Raw genomic sequence first — 19,296 nt, forward strand, 5'->3', positions numbered from 1 at the left:
TCCCAGCCATGCCACCAGCGGTGGAGGCTGCTGCAGGTCTGTCATCCTGTGTGCTGAGGTGCGTTGGGTGCCAGTGTAGCAGGACTCGCTACTAACAAGGGTTCTCCCAGCACATAGACCAACCACAGGGATTGTTGAACAAGACGACTTTATTCTTTTGACTGCTGCACACACAATAAACACACAACTGAGCCTGCTTCCTGAAGTCGATACAGGTCTGCTCCAGTTGTGTCTCCTCTGTCATGTGTCGAGCCTCAAGGTCCAGCACACTACTGCCTTAAAAGAGGTGAGAGTGATTAGTTCATGCGTATCAGCTGAGACAATCAACTCACCTGGCGCTGCTCTCACAAGCCTTCCCCAGAGCTCTCTCCTCTGCAGCTGAGTGCAAACCACACCCACCTCCACAGAGTATTTCCCTAAATGCAGAACTATGTCTTTAACCACAACTAATCAAATACATAAACCTAATCAACATACCTACTACCTACTAATATAACATATAACATATATTGTATCCATACTGTTTATGACATATTACTGTAATGTAACGAACGTTTCCAGTGTGAGGATTTCTTAAACTCGAACCTAGAACCATCGTTGATTCATTGGATTAACGCGGTGGTGTTACTGACTTAAATGCATCAATCATTTCTTACACTCTTGTTGTGTCTCTTTGTTCTGCAGCAAAATCGTGTGGTGGGGGCGATGCAGCTCTATTCAGTTGACAGGAAAGTGTCCCAGCCCATCGAGGGGCACGCTGCTGCCTTTGGGGAGTTCAAAGTGGAGGGAAATGCCAAACCCTCCACGCTTTTCTGCTTTGCTGTGCGCTCACAGGCTGGGGGAAAGGTGAGGGCCCCGTTGTACACAGGAATTTCACTCACGATGCTATCAGTGTATTTAGTCTCTGAACAAAGAGCTCTGAATTGCGTTGTGTTTTAGGTTATATCTACGATCTGTCTCACTAGAGCACCAGCATCTCAGACCATAACAACTGGGCGCTTCGGCCGTACAGACCATTGTCAAGGCCAGCAATTTTACCGAGCAAATCATTGTAAAACACACTTCAAACTGGACAAAAACAACATAAAACTCCCTTTCCACTGTCTTTCTAACAATCACCAACACTGATTTGTTCGAAATAAACAGATGTGAAAGTATTTGTGAAAAGGGCTGCAATGGCGTCAATTTAGGTTACGTGGCACCTGTTAAAGTACGGGACAGAACTAGACCTTTTGTTTAACTAGAAACACTTCGCATATGATTGCAACATTACAACTGTATTCAAAGTGGAGAGAAACAAAAGTCACAGAAACTGTCTTTGTTAGTCTTTCCACTGTTCCAACATTTCCTTAATCCTTAATTCACCAACGTAGATAAGAAAAACAGCAGTTTCAGTTTCTGCCACATTTGCAAAGGAGTGTCCACTCAGGGTGCCATTACTCCACCATATCTTTACATAGCATATAATTGTTTGCTGCTATATTAGTGTTTAGAATCATATATGTATATAACCTTTAAGATCATAGGAGAAACAACCGTGATGCTTTTTGCTCACCATAATAGCTCCAAAATATTGACATTAAAAAAGTGCATCGTCTCTCTGCTGTGCTTCATCTTCATATTTATTTTACTGTGGTTGTCTGTGGTCAGTTCTTTATGTGGGCTTTCTTCTTCCAGTTGCACATCATTGAAGTTGGTCAGCCAGCTACAGGAAACCAGCCATTTGCAAAGAAAGCAGTGGATGTGTTTTTCCCTCCAGAGGCCCAGACAGACTTTCCAGTAGCTATGCAGGTAAGGAAAGACCCCTGCTACTTATTAGTTTTGTGTAAACTAAAGGTGACCGCTGAATTCTTCAAATTCTCTTTTTGTTATCATTTCCCTCAGATTGGTAGTAAGCACGGTGTCATATATTTGATCACAAAGTACGGTTACATTCACCTGTATGACCTGGAGTCTGGAGTGTGTATCTACATGAACCGAATCAGTGCAGAGACCATCTTTGTGACCGCCCCACATGAAGCCACCTCGGGAATTATTGGGGTCAACAAGAAGGGACAGGTGAGAAACCAGAACCAAACCGGAAATACGTAATTATTGTTAAATTGTTTCCTTTCATGGCTGCTTTACCTCATTCATCTACTTTACATGTGTATCTATTCTTTCCTTTTATAGGTCTTGTCAGTGTGCGTTGAAGAGGAAAACATTGTCAATTATGCCACCAACGTCCTGCAGAACCCTGATCTAGCCTTGAGGATGGCTGTGAGGTCAAACCTTGCTGGGGCTGAGGAGATTTTTGCCAGGAAATTTAACACTCTGTTTTCTCAGGGAAGTTATTCGGAGGCTGCAAAGGTTGCTGCATCAGCACCCAAGGTAAGCCTGTATTTCCCGCTACCTTGTAGTTTCCTAATACGCACCAGGTGCGCTGGCAAAAAATCTAAAACAATTCTAGGTTCAAAAAAAGTTACGCCCTCTGTGATTCAGTGTTGTAAAAAATAGAAGAATCCAAAGGATGTGGTTCATATTTTTTATAGGCACTGCAAATCCTATTCCTGTCTTAGTTTAGAAGATTTAATGGAATTACTTGTTGTGTCTTGTTTTTTCCGTTATACCCATAATTCCTCCATTCTTCCTCGTCTTTCCTCCCTTCAGGGTATCCTGCGGACAGCAGAGACCATCCGGAAGTTTCAGAGTGTCCCGGCCCAGCCAGGTCAGGCCTCACCACTGTTGCAGTACTTTGGTATTCTGTTGGACCAGGGCCAGCTCAACAAGTTTGAATCTCTGGAGCTGTGCAGGCCCGTCTTGCAGCAGGGTCGCAAGCAGCTACTGGAGAAATGGCTGAAGGAGGACAAGGTAGGACTGGAGGATTAGAACAACAAGGCAGCTTTCATATGCTTGGGCTGATCCGCAGATATACAGTAGACTCTCAGAAATAGATTTTGAAAGTGACAATGGTAAGAGTGATGTGGGTTGTTAGCGAACACTTAACTTTCGCTAAAGTTCTTAACTGTCAGCTATACAGTGCTCATTAACTCACTGCTGTGATTGTATGTGTTGTAGTTGGAGTGCTCGGAGGAGCTGGGAGACCTGGTGAAGGCCTCTGACCCCACCCTCGCTCTTAGTGTGTACCTCAGAGCTAACGTCCCCAACAAGGTCATACAGTGCTTCGCTGAGACCGGCCAGTTCCAGAAGATAGTGTTGTATGCTAAAAAGGTAATCACTTAACAACACTAGAACAAATGAACACATATTTATTCAGCACATACCGGTATATGAAAACACCACTCAATACTAATGGGTCAGTGCAAGTGATTCACAGTTTCTGCACGCTTTTTTAAAATGTGTGTAACATTAAGATGGAAACATGTAGTGATACAATATTTATTGTAACTTTGAGAACAGAATATAATACTATATGTGTGTAAATGTCATTGAGAACTACATTTTAAACCACTGTACCTTTGTAGGTGGGCTACACCCCAGACTGGGTGTTTTTGCTGAGAAATGTGATGCGTGTCAATCCAGACCAGGGGCTGCAGTTTGCTCAGATGCTGGTCCAGGATGAGGAGCCACTGGCCAACATCAACCAGGTAACGCACACACCAACACGACCACCTTACATACAATGTTAGTCCTATGCATGCCCTCTCTTTTAAATCTGTGTATTTAACCTCACACGTTCACGCAAACATACAAAGTGCCCAGTGTAGGATCTCTGTTATTCCAGATGTGCCAGCAATGCCAGGAATTCACTGAGTCAGTGACCCCCCCACCCCCCACTCCCTTTTAAAGCCACATCATCACTCTGCTCAGTCCAAATCTCAACCAGAAAACTTGATGCTTGATGTGCCCGCCCATTTTTATTTGTGTCTAAACAGAGCAGAAACATCTGGCCTGTGATTCCTAATCGTGTGTGACTGTAATCTTACCTTGCATGCTAACTCAAATCATCTCTCACAGATGGTAGGAATTATTTTTTTTTCCATACTTGTTCCATGTTTTCATGTTCTTTGTTTTTATTTCTCTTGCCCTTTTGGTAGATCGTAGATGTGTTCATGGAGGGCAACCTGATCCAGCAGTGCACCTCCTTCCTGTTGGATGCTCTGAAGAACAACCGCCCAGCCGAAGGACACTTACAGACACGTCTGCTTGAGATGAACCTCATACACGCCCCCCAGGTGAACGTTTAGACTAAAATGACTGTCCTGATTACAGAAAGCAACTTCTCCCTTCATGATATTAAACATGACTTGTGTGTTCATGTGTGTGTGGACTTTTTTTAGGTAGCAGATGCGATCCTGGGGAACCAGATGTTCACCCACTATGACCGTGCCCACGTTGCACAGCTGTGTGAGAAGGCAGGTCTGCTGCAGAGAGCTCTTGAACACTACACCGACCTGTATGATATCAAACGAGCCGTAGTGCACACACATCTGCTCAACCCTGAGGTATGCCTGTGGATGTTTGATCACACCTGTGAATGTCGCTTTCTCAGGAGCCTTTCCTCCTCGCGTGTTTCTCTTGTCTTTTTTCTTTGCTTAATTGTCCTTCTTTCCTTTTTCTCATTCTCCTTTTAGTGGCTGGTGAACTTCTTTGGCTCTTTATCAGTAGAGGACTCTTTGGAGTGTTTAAGGGCCATGTTGTCGGCCAACATCAGGCAGAACCTGCAGCTGTGTGTCCAGGTAGCGTCTAAGTATCATGAGCAGCTGGGGACTCAGTCATTAGTGGAGCTCTTTGAATCCTTCAAGAGTTACGAGGGTAGGTGTCACTCATGAGTGGGGGTTTGAGTGCAGACTTTGGTCATGTTAAGTGAGCAATTTTGCCATTTTTGTGCAGACTTTAAGTCATCATAGATTGAGCTGACCTTTCTGCTGTTTCTCTATTCAAGGCTTGTTTTACTTCCTTGGGTCGATTGTGAATTTCAGCCAGGAGCCTGATGTTCACTTTAAGTACATCCAGGCTGCCTGTAAAACTGGCCAGATCAAAGAAGTGGAGAGAATCTGCAGAGAGAGCAACTGCTATGACCCGGAGAGGGTTAAAAACTTCCTCAAGGTAAAAAGATCTGAGTGTTAATGATTGATTTCATCATTCAGTAGCAACTGGGAGATATTTTATCCATTTCATTCAATTTGATCTCATGTTTTTTTCCTTTTGTAGGAGGCCAAGCTAACAGACCAACTTCCTCTTATCATCGTGTGTGATCGCTTTGACTTCGTCCATGACCTGGTGCTCTACCTCTACCGCAACAATCTGCAGAAATACATTGAAATCTACGTACAGAAAGTAAGATCAGGACCACAGCTGAGACTTTATATGTAATTGGTTACTGCTTAATCCAAACCTTATTTGGGTTCCATGTTGACATCTTCATTTAGAATTTGTTGCATTTGTTTTCAGGTGAACCCCAGTCGTTTACCAGTGGTGATAGGTGGTCTGTTGGATGTAGACTGTGCTGAGGATGTCATTAAGAACCTGATAATGGTGGTCAGAGGGCAGTTTTCCACTGATGAGCTAGTGGAGGAAGTAGAGAAGAGGAACAGGTAAGACTAAATGATTCCACTATTTGTTAATACTATGTTATTATCTTGCATAGTTGCTTCTTTTTGTTTATTGGGTGCAAACTGTGTGTCAAAGTGGCTCGGTACCTCTTGCAAAAATAGAATTTGTGTCTCTGTGGCTGCTAGATGTATAACGATACATCAATCTGGATCAGTATATCAATATATGTTTAACTATCCAATATATCGAAACAACAACATCGATAAATGTAACTGATTGTGTTAATGGGGATATATAATATTGTCTCCTGTTGATTGAATTCCCTTGAATCGAATCGATTCAAAATTGTATCGTGGCAGACTTTGTTTTATTGGCAAATACCATATTGTTGTCCAAAGAATCAATATGATATTGTATCATGATGAAACTGGTGATTTACGCCCCTAGTAGATACCTAATAGCTGTTCAATTAATCCTCTTTAAAAATATAACTAGTTCTAGTGGTTACATAGGCTACATTTACACTGAAAGACGTGTTTGTGTGCTTGAACCACTTCATACCGTACATTTTGGACCAGTTAAAGAAAAGACCAGGGATTACAAAAGTAAAAAAATAAATACTGACTTGAAAAATAATCTTGTGAGGATCAACAGAAATAAACTTAGCACATATAAGGACCTTGCTTGCAGAAATTTAAATATTTATAATACCATCTGATGTCCATAAACCACCAAAACGTGCACACACAAACAGAAGGGACTGAAATATACATATAAAAAAATATGAAAAATGTGCTTGGCTGTTTTTGATGATGGAATAAATATTTTTATTTAATGCTTCCAATGTCGATTATCTCTGAACTTTTCAAAATAACTGTTTTCCTACTGTTTTGTTTGTGTGAATCCATCAGTATTGCTAGACGGATAAACTGTTCCTCATTTATTGAAGCTATTTCCATCCAGTGCAAATCCTCTTTCTGTATCAGAAAATGTGAATGTGAGAAAGTGTAAACATGAATACTTTGAATGAATAACACTGCTCAATGCACAACACTGCCATCTAGTTTTGTGACTGTGCATTACACTACAAGAAAACTACAGGCATGCGCAAGCAGGTTAAAAGCTTATTCTAAATGCTGATATTTTTTTCTGGTTATGTGTTTTATTTTATGTGTTTTATCTTCACAGGTTGAAACTTCTGTTGCCATGGCTGGAGTCCCGTATCCATGAAGGATGCGAGGAGCCAGCTACCCACAATGCACTGGCCAAGATCTACATTGACAGCAACAACACACCTGAGCGCTTCCTGAAGGAGAACCCGTTCTACGACAGCGCCGTGGTCGGAAAATACTGCGAGAAGAGAGACCCCCACCTGGCCTGTGTGGCGTATGAGAGAGGACAGTGCGACCTGGAGCTAATCAAAGTGTGTAGATCACATGATACAGCATTTAGATGATCATTGACATAATCCTACAATAGATAAATCTTTAATCACTTTATATCTTTCCTTCTCAGGTGTGCAACGAGAACTCGTTATTCAAGAGTGAGGCGCGATATCTGGTACGACGGAAAGACCCAGAGCTTTGGGCGAACGTGCTAGAAGAAAACAACCCCTTCAGAAGACAACTCATCGACCAGGTTGGGTGTCCTTCAGCTCTGCTCCTGAAGTGACTGTGAATGAGGGATTTCTCCATGTTTATTTTTGTTCTCTCATGTTTTTTTCTCATCTCAGGTGGTGCAGACAGCCCTGTCGGAGACTCAGGACCCAGAGGAGGTGTCAGTCACAGTCAAGGCCTTCATGACTGCAGACCTGCCCAACGAGCTGATTGAGCTGCTGGAGAAGATTGTACTTGATAACTCTGTCTTCAGTGAGCACAGGTACCGCAGGCATACAGCCTGTTAGGCATCACAATCATTTACCAACAATTATTTTTGTCATTTAAATAATCGTCCCTGTACTGGATATTTTTCCAGAAACCTCCAGAACCTGCTGATTTTGACGGCCATCAAGGCAGATCGCACTCGTGTGATGGAGTACATTAACAGGCTAGACAACTATGATGCTCCAGACATCGCTAATATTGCCATCAGCAACGAGCTCTTTGAAGAAGCTTTTGCCATTTTTAAGAAGTTCGACGTGAACACCTCTGCCATACAGGTAAAATAATTATATTACTGCTTGAGTGAGTGTATACAAGTGTATTATTGATATGTGTATCAGTTATGTTTATGGATTTCCTAGTCTAGCAACAAGTTGTGTTTTAAATGTTTATTGTCTTTCTCTTTTTCTCCTCCTTACTACAATCATTTTTAGCAGAGGAATTTTTTAATCCCAATATTCAGGCCATTATTGATCTTGGTATCCAAAACAGACAAATTAATTTGCCAATACTAGTACTACAAGTAATTAGAATCTGTGTCGGTAATTGATGCTGGTATCAGTGTTCTGATCTTATTTGCTGTTTAGGGAATGATTACTCCTGTTTATTCCTGGAAATGAACAGCTTTTATTCCAGGTGTTTTCTGTGTGGTCACTGGAAGAACCTGTATGTCAGACCATATAATGCACCTCTCTCCTCATTCATAGGTTTTAATAGAGCACATAGGGAACTTGGATCGTGCTTATGAGTTTGCTGAGCGCTGTAATGAGCCTGCAGTGTGGAGTCAGTTAGCCAGAGCTCAGCTGCAAAGAGACCTGGTCAAGGAAGCCATTGACTCGTATATTAAAGCTGTTGACCCTTCAGCGTACATGGAGGTGGTCAATGCAGCCAGCAAGAACGGTAAGCTTTTGCTTTGCAGCACGACACAGCTTCACATCAGCAGCTCGCATTGATTGTCTTTGTTGTGATTGATCTGAGTTGATCTTTAAGGTGTTGTTTGCATTTTTTGCAGATAACTGGGAAGACTTGGTTAAGTTCCTCCAGATGGCACGAAAAAAAGCCAGAGAGTCTTACGTGGAGACGGAGCTGATCTTTGCTTTAGCTAAAACAAACCGTCTGGCTGAGCTGGAAGAGTTTGTCAGTGGGCCCAACAATGCCCACATACAGCAGGTACAAAAGAACATCACATCTGTAGTGTTAATAGGATTGTGTAGCTGTTACTTACCAGTAACTGCGTATCTATCTGCTAATTTCTCTCCTTCTCCTTCTCCAGGTGGGCGATAGATGTTATGAAGAGGGTATGTATGAAGCAGCCAAGCTCTTGTACAACAACGTGTCCAACTTTGCTCGCCTTGCATCAACACTAGTCCACCTTGGAGAGTACCAGGCGGCCGTGGACAGTGCCAGGAAAGCCAACAGCACACGGACATGGAAGGAGGTAACTGGCACACAACTGTTCAACCAGCCTTTGCCTAAAAATTGATCACTGGGATTCTTTATTTTTCATAATAGAAGTTTTTATCAGTCTAAAATGCTTAAATAGGATACAGCATATTCTAAGATAAGTTAGTATCTAAGACTATATTGGCTAATTTGAGGACCTCACCATTGAAAAAAAGATAGCACAGTTATTCTGTTAGCATTCAACAACTGTAACTATGCCGCATTCATATGTAGTGGGAGTTACTGTAATTACCAGTTTGTAGCTTAATAAATAAATACCATTCTTGTCAACATCCAAGTTGAAATTACTACTGGGATATCTGATACATACAACTTGGCCCTCAATAATGCCTGGAAAAGTAAACAAAGTCTGTTGTTTCAGGTGATTAAATTTCAATTGAATGGGTATAGCTCTATATTTTTAACTCTCAAATCACCAACTATGCAATCATAAAACTTTTTTTTTCCAGTGGCGTAAACTTTCATAAGTCATAAACATGAGGATGTTTGTCTATCAGTACCTGCCATCCCACATAATGTGAGAAAGGATTAGCCACAGAAGCACAGTTAGAGCCTCACAGGCTCCTAATAAGCTTTTTATCTGTTGATGTGAAGATACATACACAAATTTAAATTTACATACAAATTTTACCATGCAGTATAATTGTAGATGCTCATTTATTAGAATATGGACTAAATATTTCAGGAATATCCTCACCGTATTTCACTGTATAATTTTATCCATGCATAAGAGATGATAATTCAATTATAGATTACACTGTGATCTTAAGAGGGGGAACAAAACATGCATTTAATTTCTCTCTCTCTGTATATAATGTTGTGTTGCGGTAGCCTTTTTGTTACGACATTCACTTCAGACTTGTTGGAAGTGTTACAGAAATGTTTATGAGAGAAATGTGTAAAATTGTCATCAGATTTACTTACAGAGATGCACATCTTAAAGGGCTTATAAGAAAATACATTGAGCCATAGGAACTAGTATTTTTCTTATATTGTTTTTGTTTGTTCTTAGTAACTCTCCTCTCTTACCTCCCATCATCACCAGGTGTGTTTTGCGTGTGTGGATGGTGAGGAGTTTCGGCTGGCACAAATCTGTGGCCTTCACATAGTGATCCACGCTGATGAGCTGGAGGACCTGATCAGCTACTATCAGGACCGTGGGTACTTTGAGGAACTCATTGCTCTGCTGGAGGCTGCGCTGGGTCTGGAGCGGGCTCACATGGGCATGTTCACCGAGCTCGCCATCCTCTACTCAAAGTTCAAACCTCAGAAGATGAGGGAGCACCTGGAGCTCTTCTGGTCCAGAGTGAACATCCCAAAGGTAGAGTGTGTGTGTGTGTGTGTGTGTGTGTGTGTGTGTGTGTGTGTGTGTGTGTGTGTGTGTGTGTGTGTGTGTGTGTGTGTGTGTGTGTGTGTGTGTGTGTGTGTGTGTGTGTGTGTGTGTGTGTGGAGACAATTATATATTTTGTAATAAATCAAAGAGTTCATCACAAAGGAGGAGCCTGTTTGTGTGCCATGAGCTCCTTTTTGATTTATTACGATGCAAAGATTTCTGCTTCTCATCAGCACCCTGGAAGGAAAGTAATATTGCGCACAGAAGATTCCTTGAGTTGTTTTTTTCTAGCTGACATATTGCTGTTGTCTTGTGATGATTAGACGTTATTTTACCATTTTTAAACTGTTCAAATCAAAAGGTTGAATTCCTAAAAACTTTGAAATCTTTCTTTGAGAGCTTTCAAGTAATTGTTGCCCTGAAAGAAAAAAGATAGTGTTTATTTTAAATGTAGTACCTGCTTTGGTCAATATTCCTCAGATCCACACATTTTGATTAAAAACCCAAAGATATATGTTGGTCCCAGTGTAGGAGTGATAGAAAATGTGTATCTTGATCTGATGAGTTAAAAACAGAAAGTTTGGTATCCTGTTAGTCTTCATTTGTTATTTCTGTGGCTGTTTATCAGATCTTGTTAGGTGTTTTTCTGCCTCTCGAAGGCACTTTAAGATTTTGAGAAAAGGCGCTGTATAAATAAATGCCATGTTTTACCCCGAATACACCACATTGGAGTCCATGAATTTAACCAAACAAAACTTAGACAGTCATGAAGGAGTGCTTCAATTTGAAACCTGATTGATCTTGACATTGTTCTGTGTTCTCTGTGTTTGCCAGGTCCTTCGCGCTGCAGAGCAGTCCCATTTATGGGCAGAGCTGGTTTTCCTTTACGATAAATATGAGGAGTATGACAACGCTGTCCTCACAATGATGTCTCATCCGACAGATGCGTGGAAAGAAGGGCTGTTCAAAGACATTATTGCTAAGGTAAACAGAAGTGTTTCTGGCTGAACAATGTATTTACCTTCTCAAAACACGCTCACCTTTTCTGATCTGTGTATGTATGTTTTTTTTCTCCTCAGGTTGCCAACGTTGAGCTGTACTATAAATCCCTTTTCTTCTACCTGGATTACAAACCTCTCTTACTGAATGACCTGCTGACCATTCTGTCTCCACGGCTGGACCACAGCAGAGCTGTCAACTTTTTCAGCAAGGTAACCAGCGACGAGGTCAACCTCTATGAATCGAACCTTTTGTATTTTTCTTCATGTCTAGTAGACGGTTGACATGACATGGGTTGTTTTTGCTTGATCAGGTGAACCAGCTGAAGTTGGTGAAGCCTTACCTGAGATCTGTCCAGAATCACAACAACAAGTCCGTCAACGAAGCCCTCAACAACCTGCTGACAGAGGAGGAAGACTACCAGGTCTGTTACTGAGGTCGATAAGTGGACAAAATAATGTAAACACTTGATAAAAAGGGAGTAAATCTTTCCCGGTAACTCGAGTTTCATCTGTGTTCAGCATTCAGCATGTTGTAGAGGTTTTTGGGCTGTTCTCTTCCTGTTCTTTCACAGGTAGAGCACCGTTGATTTGTCTTCTATGGAGCTGCGTTAGTCATATTTGTTTTAAAAAACTTTCATCTTGTATGTGTATGTATGTATGTAGCAATGTTTGTGTTTTGAATCTGTTTCAGAGTTAAATCCTTTCTTAGTAAGTGTAGACATTATTTTGTTTATCCCCTGCATAATGACATTTGAAATAGTAATTGTAAGTAATATTAAATATACCCAGCTTCTGTGGTCACTAGGTGGCACTGCTGAGGTCCAGTTAAAAGAAACTAAGTGGTTCAGGTATCCCTAGTCTTCCTTTTGGTCTGTGATGAAATACTTTTTCACTCTGTGTGTTATCCACAGGGCCTGAGAGCATCCATCGATGCCTATGACAACTTTGATACCATTGGCCTGGCACAGAGGTTAGAGAAACATGAACTGATTGAGTTCAGACGTATTGCTGCTTACCTGTACAAGGGCAACAACCGCTGGAGACAGAGTGTAGAGCTCTGCAAGAAAGACAAACTCTACAAGGTGAGAGTTAACTTTAATCAACAGTATTTGAGAAAATTAAATGTACCTCCATCTTCCAATAGGTGGCACTGTTTGTTATATAGTATCTGAACATACTATAGATACATGGACCAACTAACAGTGTGTCAGTGTCAGAAATGATTGTTCAGACAACTTCTCAAACTTGTATCAAGGATTTCATATTTCTCATAATGAGTCAATAAACCACTCAACCACTTTCTGCCTTTCCCAGGATGCCATGCTGTATGCTGCAGAGTCTAAGGATGCAGAGCTGGCAGAGACTCTGCTCCAGTGGTTCCTGGAGGAGGGCAGGAAGGAGTGTTTTGCCGCCTGTCTGTTCGCCTCCTATGACCTGCTGCACCCCGACGTGGTGCTGGAGCTGGCCTGGAGGCACAACATCATGGACTTTGCCATGCCGTACTTCATCCAGGTCATGAGAGAGTACCTCTCAAAGGTCAGTACTCCACTGAAGAACAGTGCAAAGAGCTATTTTTGATATTTGATTTAACATAAAAGTAGGTTTAGTTATTTATATTTTTAGAGGAAACAAGTTTAAAATTTTTGCTGTGTACTAAAATTGGTTTATTTTTCTTAGATTGTTTAATTTCCTGTAGAAACTTGTCCCGATGGGTGAGAAGTGAACGACAGTCTGTAATATCTCTGGTATTGAAATACAGGTCATACGAACAACTTTTAGTTTACACAGACATGCTGAGACGAGAAGATTGAGAGGAAGGCTTTTATTAATTAATTGTGGTAAATAGGGATGCATTGATTGGGAAATTCTTGGCCAATACCAGTGTTTAAAATAACAATTTGGCTGATACCGCTGTGTTTTTGTTATTTATTAGCCCTTTTGTGCCGGGTAACAAAGTAATCTACAAAGATAAGCTTCTGATACTAATGTTCAGCCAATAAATCGGTGCATCCCTAGTCGTAAAGTATATTTGCTAGTGAACTCCGCCTGGTCATAATGATGTCCTAAAATCTTGACCTGTAGACATGTGAGGTCACTTGGGGTCATCTCTTTGGGTTCTTTTCCAGGTTGATGAGTTTGCAGCGAAGGTGACGGTCTCTGGCCCTCTTTTTATTTCTCTTATGTGTTCTGTCTGTTTTTGTTGTAACTTATCTCTTAGGTTTCTGATGTAGGAACCTAGCATGGACTGTAGACTGAGTACGGCCTAACTAGCTCTGGTCCTGGAGAGCTGTAGTAGTATGTGCAGGCTTTTGTTCCTCTTCAGCACCAACACAACATGTTTTTAATAAATTCTGAGATTATCTACTGGAAGCAGTTTCTAAATTATCCTCCTGGGGAACATTACTGTCTCTTTGGTATGGGTTGTTGAATTTTCATTTTCAAATAAAGGCTTTCAGCTGTGAAGCAGAAACAAATTCATCAAAATATGAATATATAAGCACTGCTCTTTTTTGTTGACTGTCAGTGCAAACAAAAAAAGCTACACACTAAATGCAGAAATAACTTATTGTAATGTGAGACTTTGGACAAAAAATGTTGTGTTCTGATTAGATATATAAAATTATTCAACCCTTTTGCAAAAGTTCATGACTTTAAAGGTTTAAGAACCACTTTAAAAAGGAATATATCTGCTACCTGTTAACAATGAAAGTATAATTAGCTTCTGCTTTTATGTAAATATGCAACAGTTCAGGATGCTGCTGATGTGAACATTTGCACCAATTTGTTAGGTTACAATGTATGTTCTGCAGACCTCGAACTTGCCAGCATGTTAATGATCTCTGGTTCAACAGACTTCACTAAATCTAGGAGGTATAATGTGGTCTAAAGAAATAGTCTTGGACCAGTCGAGAGCCCCTACAGTAACTTTAAACACTGTGTTGACGGCTGGAGCCAAAGCCTGTGCACCATCTTGCTCTTCGGGACCAGGATTAGCCTGTCCTGGCCTAACAGTTAGCTCTCACCCTCTAACTTTCTCTCTCTTGGGGCTGCATCTAGCGTTAAGTGGCATTTTTAACTTATTTAAAAAAAAAATCATGACAATGACAATTGCAGTTGTGCAGAAGCAAAATCACAAGACTGATGTTATGGTTAAATATAGTAGGATACAAGAAACATGGTGATCTTTCCACCTGGCTAATGCTCTCCAAAGTCCAGTAATGAATGCGGGTGAGAGCGAGCCACTCCAGACTTGATAGATGCATCCCCATGTTTCTAACTCCAGGTTAACATGTTTTAGTTTCGAACATTTGTCAGATGAGCGTAGGGCTACAAGGTTATCACAACCCTTTTTTCTGCCTCCGGGGAAAGTTTATTTCAGCCAATCAGACATCAGACAATTTAGAGGTTGAATCTAGTAGCCGGTCAGTGCAAGTAGCTGAACACATACCAAGAGACAGCACAGATGTTTTTAGACGTTGTGGGCTCTATCTTACTGTAGGTGATCAACAGGCAGCAAGTTATGTATTGTTTTATCTCCTAAAATGACATCCATTTTAATTAGATGCATACAGTATTTCAAATATTCATTTCAGAAATAATTCCTCATTCACAATCTATATAATATTTTATAGTCATAAACATAAAAGTGCTTGGTTAACCTCTTCACTCTTTTGTACAAACGTTTCTCTTCGTTTCTTGAAATTATGACTCAACTGATTTTTTTCAATTCTACATTAATTGAGCTGAAAACGTTGTTTGAACTGATCTCCACTTACATCAGAAACCTTTTTGTATTCAGCTGCCTCAACAGTTAAAGCACAATGCCTGATTATTTCTTTGCACTTAGCAACTAGGAAAACTGGCACTATGACCAACTCACTGCGCAAAAACTGTATGCCTGGCAAAGATGAGCTTATCCTGTGAGCTTCTAATATGTAGCTTGATTTCAGTCCAGAAAAAACACGCAATGAAAATCTGTGAGGAGGGTCTGCTTACAGCCATGAATGGGATGCATGTGGAAGCTGTGATGGTCATTTATTTAACTGTGAATGGCTGGAAATGTAGCATCAGCATATAGGCATGTATTATAGCTTCTCCTTTACTTAATACACAATGTAATATTTCTTTAACCTTGAATCCCACTATAATTTTTCTTTGTTAAAGGGTTAGTTCACACAAATCACAAACAACAGAACATTTCTCCCCAGCAGTATGTAGCCATGATGTAGTTTTGGCTGTCCCTTCCCATCGATGTCAATCTACTTTTGTTTCTGGTGCTCAAAACAATAAAATCACATTTTAGAAACTCTAGGTCTGTGAGTTATTTGACAATGAACAAAGACATTGTATCTGGAAAGATGCATTTTTTAAAAATGTAATTTTCTTCAGTGCTTTGAGCAGCATAAATAAAACTGAATTCTGTTGAGTTGGGGTTTACCACTGGGGTGTGTCTTTTGTTTTTTGTGATTTGGGTGAACAGATCCTTTAATTGTTGACTTAACATTTGTACTGGAAGCTGTTTTAGAAATTCTCACCAAACCTGCATGGCATCTTCTCTTAGGTAACCATAGCTGCACTGTGAAGTACTGTGTGTAGTTTTGTCTTTCAGAAGTGGGTATGATAGATCTACTGTGTCATATTAATCAGTATTTATTTGTTTCATATGAAATAAAAACTGAAGTGTAGTCTTACAGCTGAAGCCTTATAGTTTATGGTCTCTTGTAGTACATCAAATAAGCAATTGTCATTTAAATAAAACTGGTACATCTCTGTGATCACTACATTGTAGGTGTCCAGCAAAAATCTTTTACTTAGAACATTTTCTTTTTCACTGACAGCTGACATTGTTTACTATCAATGTGATCAGGACACATGTTGAAATATGCATTTAAAATCTTTGCTTTAATTTAAGTTTAAACAGCCTGAAAAGCTGGAGTTTCCGTAGTTACCTTTGGCAGGATACCTACAATGTATGAAATCAGACTTTCTTATATTTTGTAGAGTGTGCGAGTGATCCACGTCTGATCTGTCCTCCTTTCTTTGTTGCCCTCAGGTGGACAAACTGGAGGAGGCAGAAAGCCAAAGGAAAACTGAAGACGAGGTGACAGAGCCTCAGCCGATGGTGTTTGGTAGGTTCACAGGCAGCACGTCACCATGAGCGACAGATGATTGTGGTTCCTAAATTGTGAAAACAGCAAGATGTGATCTATGTGTCTGCGTCTCTTAACATTCAACATCAACTAAATGTATACTGATTGGATGAAGGTAATGGTAAAGCAGTTTACTGAAAGTTGAAGCACACAAGTAAATCTTTCTCCATGTTGTGGTCAAACTTGTTGTTTTGAAGTTTTGGGCAACAGTTATAGAACTGTTATTGTCTTTTCCAGATGAAAACTGACAGAGAACAGATTTGTCACTGACATTTACAATCTTGTGTCAGGTGTTATTTTTCTCAGATGCCGTCTTTGCCTTGATTTTACACCCAGGAATAAAATAACATAATTTTACATTTTACAATATTACAAAGAATGAATGATGCCTTCCTGGCTGGTTTGCCCACAATTAACGGAGACAGCTGTTTCTGATGTTATAATCTGAAACCAGCAGCAACTGTGTTATTTAAAGGTTCAGTGTGTAACACTTAGGAGGATTTATTGTCACAAACGGAATATAATATTGATAGCTATGTTGTAATTAGTGTATTATCAGCTGAATATAGGTTTGTTGTGTTTTGTTGCCTTAGAATTGGTCATTTTTTTTATCTACTAACCAAACACTGGCTGTAGATAAGGGCTGTTTTTTGTGGGTTTTGTGAAGGCGAGTGGTATTTAGTTGGTTGCAATATAATATTTCACCACTAGATGCCACTAAGTCTTACACACTGATCCTTTAACTATCGTAGTACTATCGAGTATCAATGACAAAGATATTTGATTCAGTTTTGAATGTAACATGTAACCCTGTGTGTGTATGTGTGTGTTTGTATTATCAGGCCAGCAGCTGATGTTGACTTCCTCGCCTGCTCCAGTTGCTCCTCAGCCAGCGTACCCGGGCTATGGCTACCCCCCTGCTGCCGCCGCAGGCTACCCTGCTCAGCCCACCGCCGCAGGCTACCCTGCGCAGCCCGCCGCCGCGGTCTACCCTGCTCAGCCCGCTGCCGCAGTCTACCCTACTCAGCCTGCCGCTGCTGCGGGCTACCCTGCTCAGCCCGCCGCGTATGGCTTCAGCATGTAGAGGCCTGGCCCGCCTCCCTCTACCCTCTCTCCCCCACATACACTCACACCTGAACCACACTGAACCGTGATGCTCTGGGTCTCAACTGGCGGCACGGAGACCCCCTGAAACTCACCAGGACCTTCATTCCCAATTAGACTCCACCCAAGTTCACTGAAACTGCAATAGAAACATCTCTACTTTCTCCAAACACATGCACACTCACACACACACTTCAGGACAGCATCAAGGCTGTTTGACCCCTCCCCCTCGCCACCTCTCCCCCCTCTTGTTTCCACTTGGAAGTTATAACTGCGTCACTGATCTACACAGCATGAAGTCACCTCTCAGCTCCTAGAGGAATTAACATACCGAAGATAACATTAGTGACACCAAACCACTCTGTCCTGTTGCTGTTCCATGTAGACTTTATTAACCATAGAGCAGCTTTTTTCTTTTTTTTTTCAAGAGATTCAGCACTGATGAGGAAGAGACTTTGTTACTGAGGAGTAGAGGGGCATGTGTGCGTCCCCCCCTCCCTCCTAAAGCACTGCTACGGCCTTATACACTTTGAGGAGGTGGCAAAAAAACGGGCTCATTTGTTAACGTTTAATTTCACGACTGTCTCATGCTCTGATTAGAAAGACAGTTACTGTGCAATAGTTTTGTTTGTCCTTTCACAACAGGTACAAAGTGTTTGCTGTATACGGACTAAGAACACTTGTTTATGAGGTTACGGTACTGTCTGTATATGTGTGATATGTGTGTGTGCGTGTGTGGTTGAGTGTGTGTGTGTGTGTGTGTGTGTGTGTGTGTGCGTGCGTGTGTGTGTGTGTGTGCGTGTGTGTAGCCTCTAAAGCCTTTGAGGAATACGTCACCAAACCAAGAGACACACTATGTAATGTCCACTCCCTTGCAGCCACAACCTTGTTGCTGGGTCAGAGCGGTTTGACCTCCTTGTCAGTCGACTTTACGGACTCTGATACCGGACTTTCAGGAGTTTCAGGATGATTGTGACAAAAAGGCGAAAGAAAGAAAGACAGAAAGTAAAAAAGAAAGAAGGTGAAATAAAAAAAAAATGCTATATGCTGTAGTCTGTGCATGTGCTGCCAAACTATAAAGCTGCAACCAGGAGCACAATTTTCATGTTACACTCAAGTATATCAAGTATTACTAATGTTGTGTCAAAAACAAGTGATGTTCAATGAAACTCTCTCACCCAACTAACAGAAAACGACGATGAAGCGCCAACAGACTTGAGATGAAAACACATGGGGAACATTAGCTCACATCCTGGTGCCAGTTGGTTCAAAAAAAAAAAAAAAAATTATTGTACTGAAAACAGTGTATAATTTAAGATATATTGAAATACCTAACTAATCAAAGAAGTCAAATATTATGAAATACCGTATGTATTGTCTATAGTGTGTTGTTGTAGTCTTAAAAGCATAATGATTTTTGTAAGAAAAGGACAAAATGCAAAAACAGCAGGTTAATAAATGGCAAAGTCTTGAGGCAAAGCTGCTCAAAGTGACAGTGTAGTGGATTGGTGGTTTACTTCCTGTGCTGTCCGACAGTCCCTGTTTGATACACAGAGCTCTGTCCCACTGTGGTGTCAACTTTTTTGAAGAGGAGAGCAAAACAAAAGCCTGAGCTGCACACGAAGCACTCCGTTTATCTGCACAAGTCATGCATACAGAAAGAGGAATAAAGTTTACACACAGTGTTGTTTGTGCATTTGTTTTTACCATCAAGAGAAAGATTTACAAGCTCTTTTTGTTGATGGTGGAGAGTTTTATGGCTGTGAACATGGTTTATGTTACTGCACCCTTATTTAGGCCTACATCACTTGCTTGACCCAGACTGACATTTTGGTAACCAAGCACCCAAGACCTGATGGATGGTTTCT

General features: G+C 41.0%; 1 protein-coding gene across 3 annotated transcripts in view; it reads left to right on the plus strand.

Moving 5' to 3' along the window:
• Positions 1–19,111, plus strand: part of cltcl1 (clathrin, heavy chain-like 1) — a 31,408-nt gene extending 12,297 nt beyond the window's left edge. Inside the window, exons 4-32 of one of the 3 annotated variants that reach the window (XM_051423614.1) lie at positions 685–846; positions 1,678–1,791; positions 1,885–2,058; positions 2,173–2,370; positions 2,650–2,850; positions 3,058–3,210; positions 3,465–3,587; positions 4,038–4,175; positions 4,281–4,445; positions 4,575–4,755; positions 4,886–5,049; positions 5,155–5,280; positions 5,395–5,537; positions 6,685–6,919; positions 7,012–7,134; positions 7,229–7,374; positions 7,471–7,654; positions 8,084–8,276; positions 8,389–8,546; positions 8,650–8,814; positions 9,886–10,161; positions 11,008–11,157; positions 11,253–11,384; positions 11,486–11,596; positions 12,086–12,256; positions 12,489–12,710; positions 13,301–13,327; positions 16,228–16,303; positions 17,167–19,111. In XM_051423614.1, the coding sequence (XP_051279574.1) occupies positions 685–846; positions 1,678–1,791; positions 1,885–2,058; positions 2,173–2,370; positions 2,650–2,850; positions 3,058–3,210; positions 3,465–3,587; positions 4,038–4,175; positions 4,281–4,445; positions 4,575–4,755; positions 4,886–5,049; positions 5,155–5,280; positions 5,395–5,537; positions 6,685–6,919; positions 7,012–7,134; positions 7,229–7,374; positions 7,471–7,654; positions 8,084–8,276; positions 8,389–8,546; positions 8,650–8,814; positions 9,886–10,161; positions 11,008–11,157; positions 11,253–11,384; positions 11,486–11,596; positions 12,086–12,256; positions 12,489–12,710; positions 13,301–13,327; positions 16,228–16,303; positions 17,167–17,408 (4,653 nt within the window). In that variant the 3' untranslated portion in view covers positions 17,409–19,111. Of the gene's footprint in view, positions 1–684; positions 847–1,677; positions 1,792–1,884; positions 2,059–2,172; positions 2,371–2,649; positions 2,851–3,057; positions 3,211–3,464; positions 3,588–4,037; positions 4,176–4,280; positions 4,446–4,574; positions 4,756–4,885; positions 5,050–5,154; positions 5,281–5,394; positions 5,538–6,684; positions 6,920–7,011; positions 7,135–7,228; positions 7,375–7,470; positions 7,655–8,083; positions 8,277–8,388; positions 8,547–8,649; positions 8,815–9,885; positions 10,162–11,007; positions 11,158–11,252; positions 11,385–11,485; positions 11,597–12,085; positions 12,257–12,488; positions 12,711–13,300; positions 13,328–13,392; positions 13,470–16,227; positions 16,304–17,166 lie in introns of those variants that run through there. The other 2 variants (XR_007887543.1, XM_051423615.1) reach the window with 2 other exon arrangements.
• Positions 19,112–19,296: the final 185 nt, after the last annotated feature.

This window comes from Dicentrarchus labrax, unplaced genomic scaffold (assembly GCF_905237075.1).
Source record: "Dicentrarchus labrax unplaced genomic scaffold, dlabrax2021, whole genome shotgun sequence".
NCBI lineage: Eukaryota > Metazoa > Chordata > Actinopteri > Moronidae > Dicentrarchus > Dicentrarchus labrax.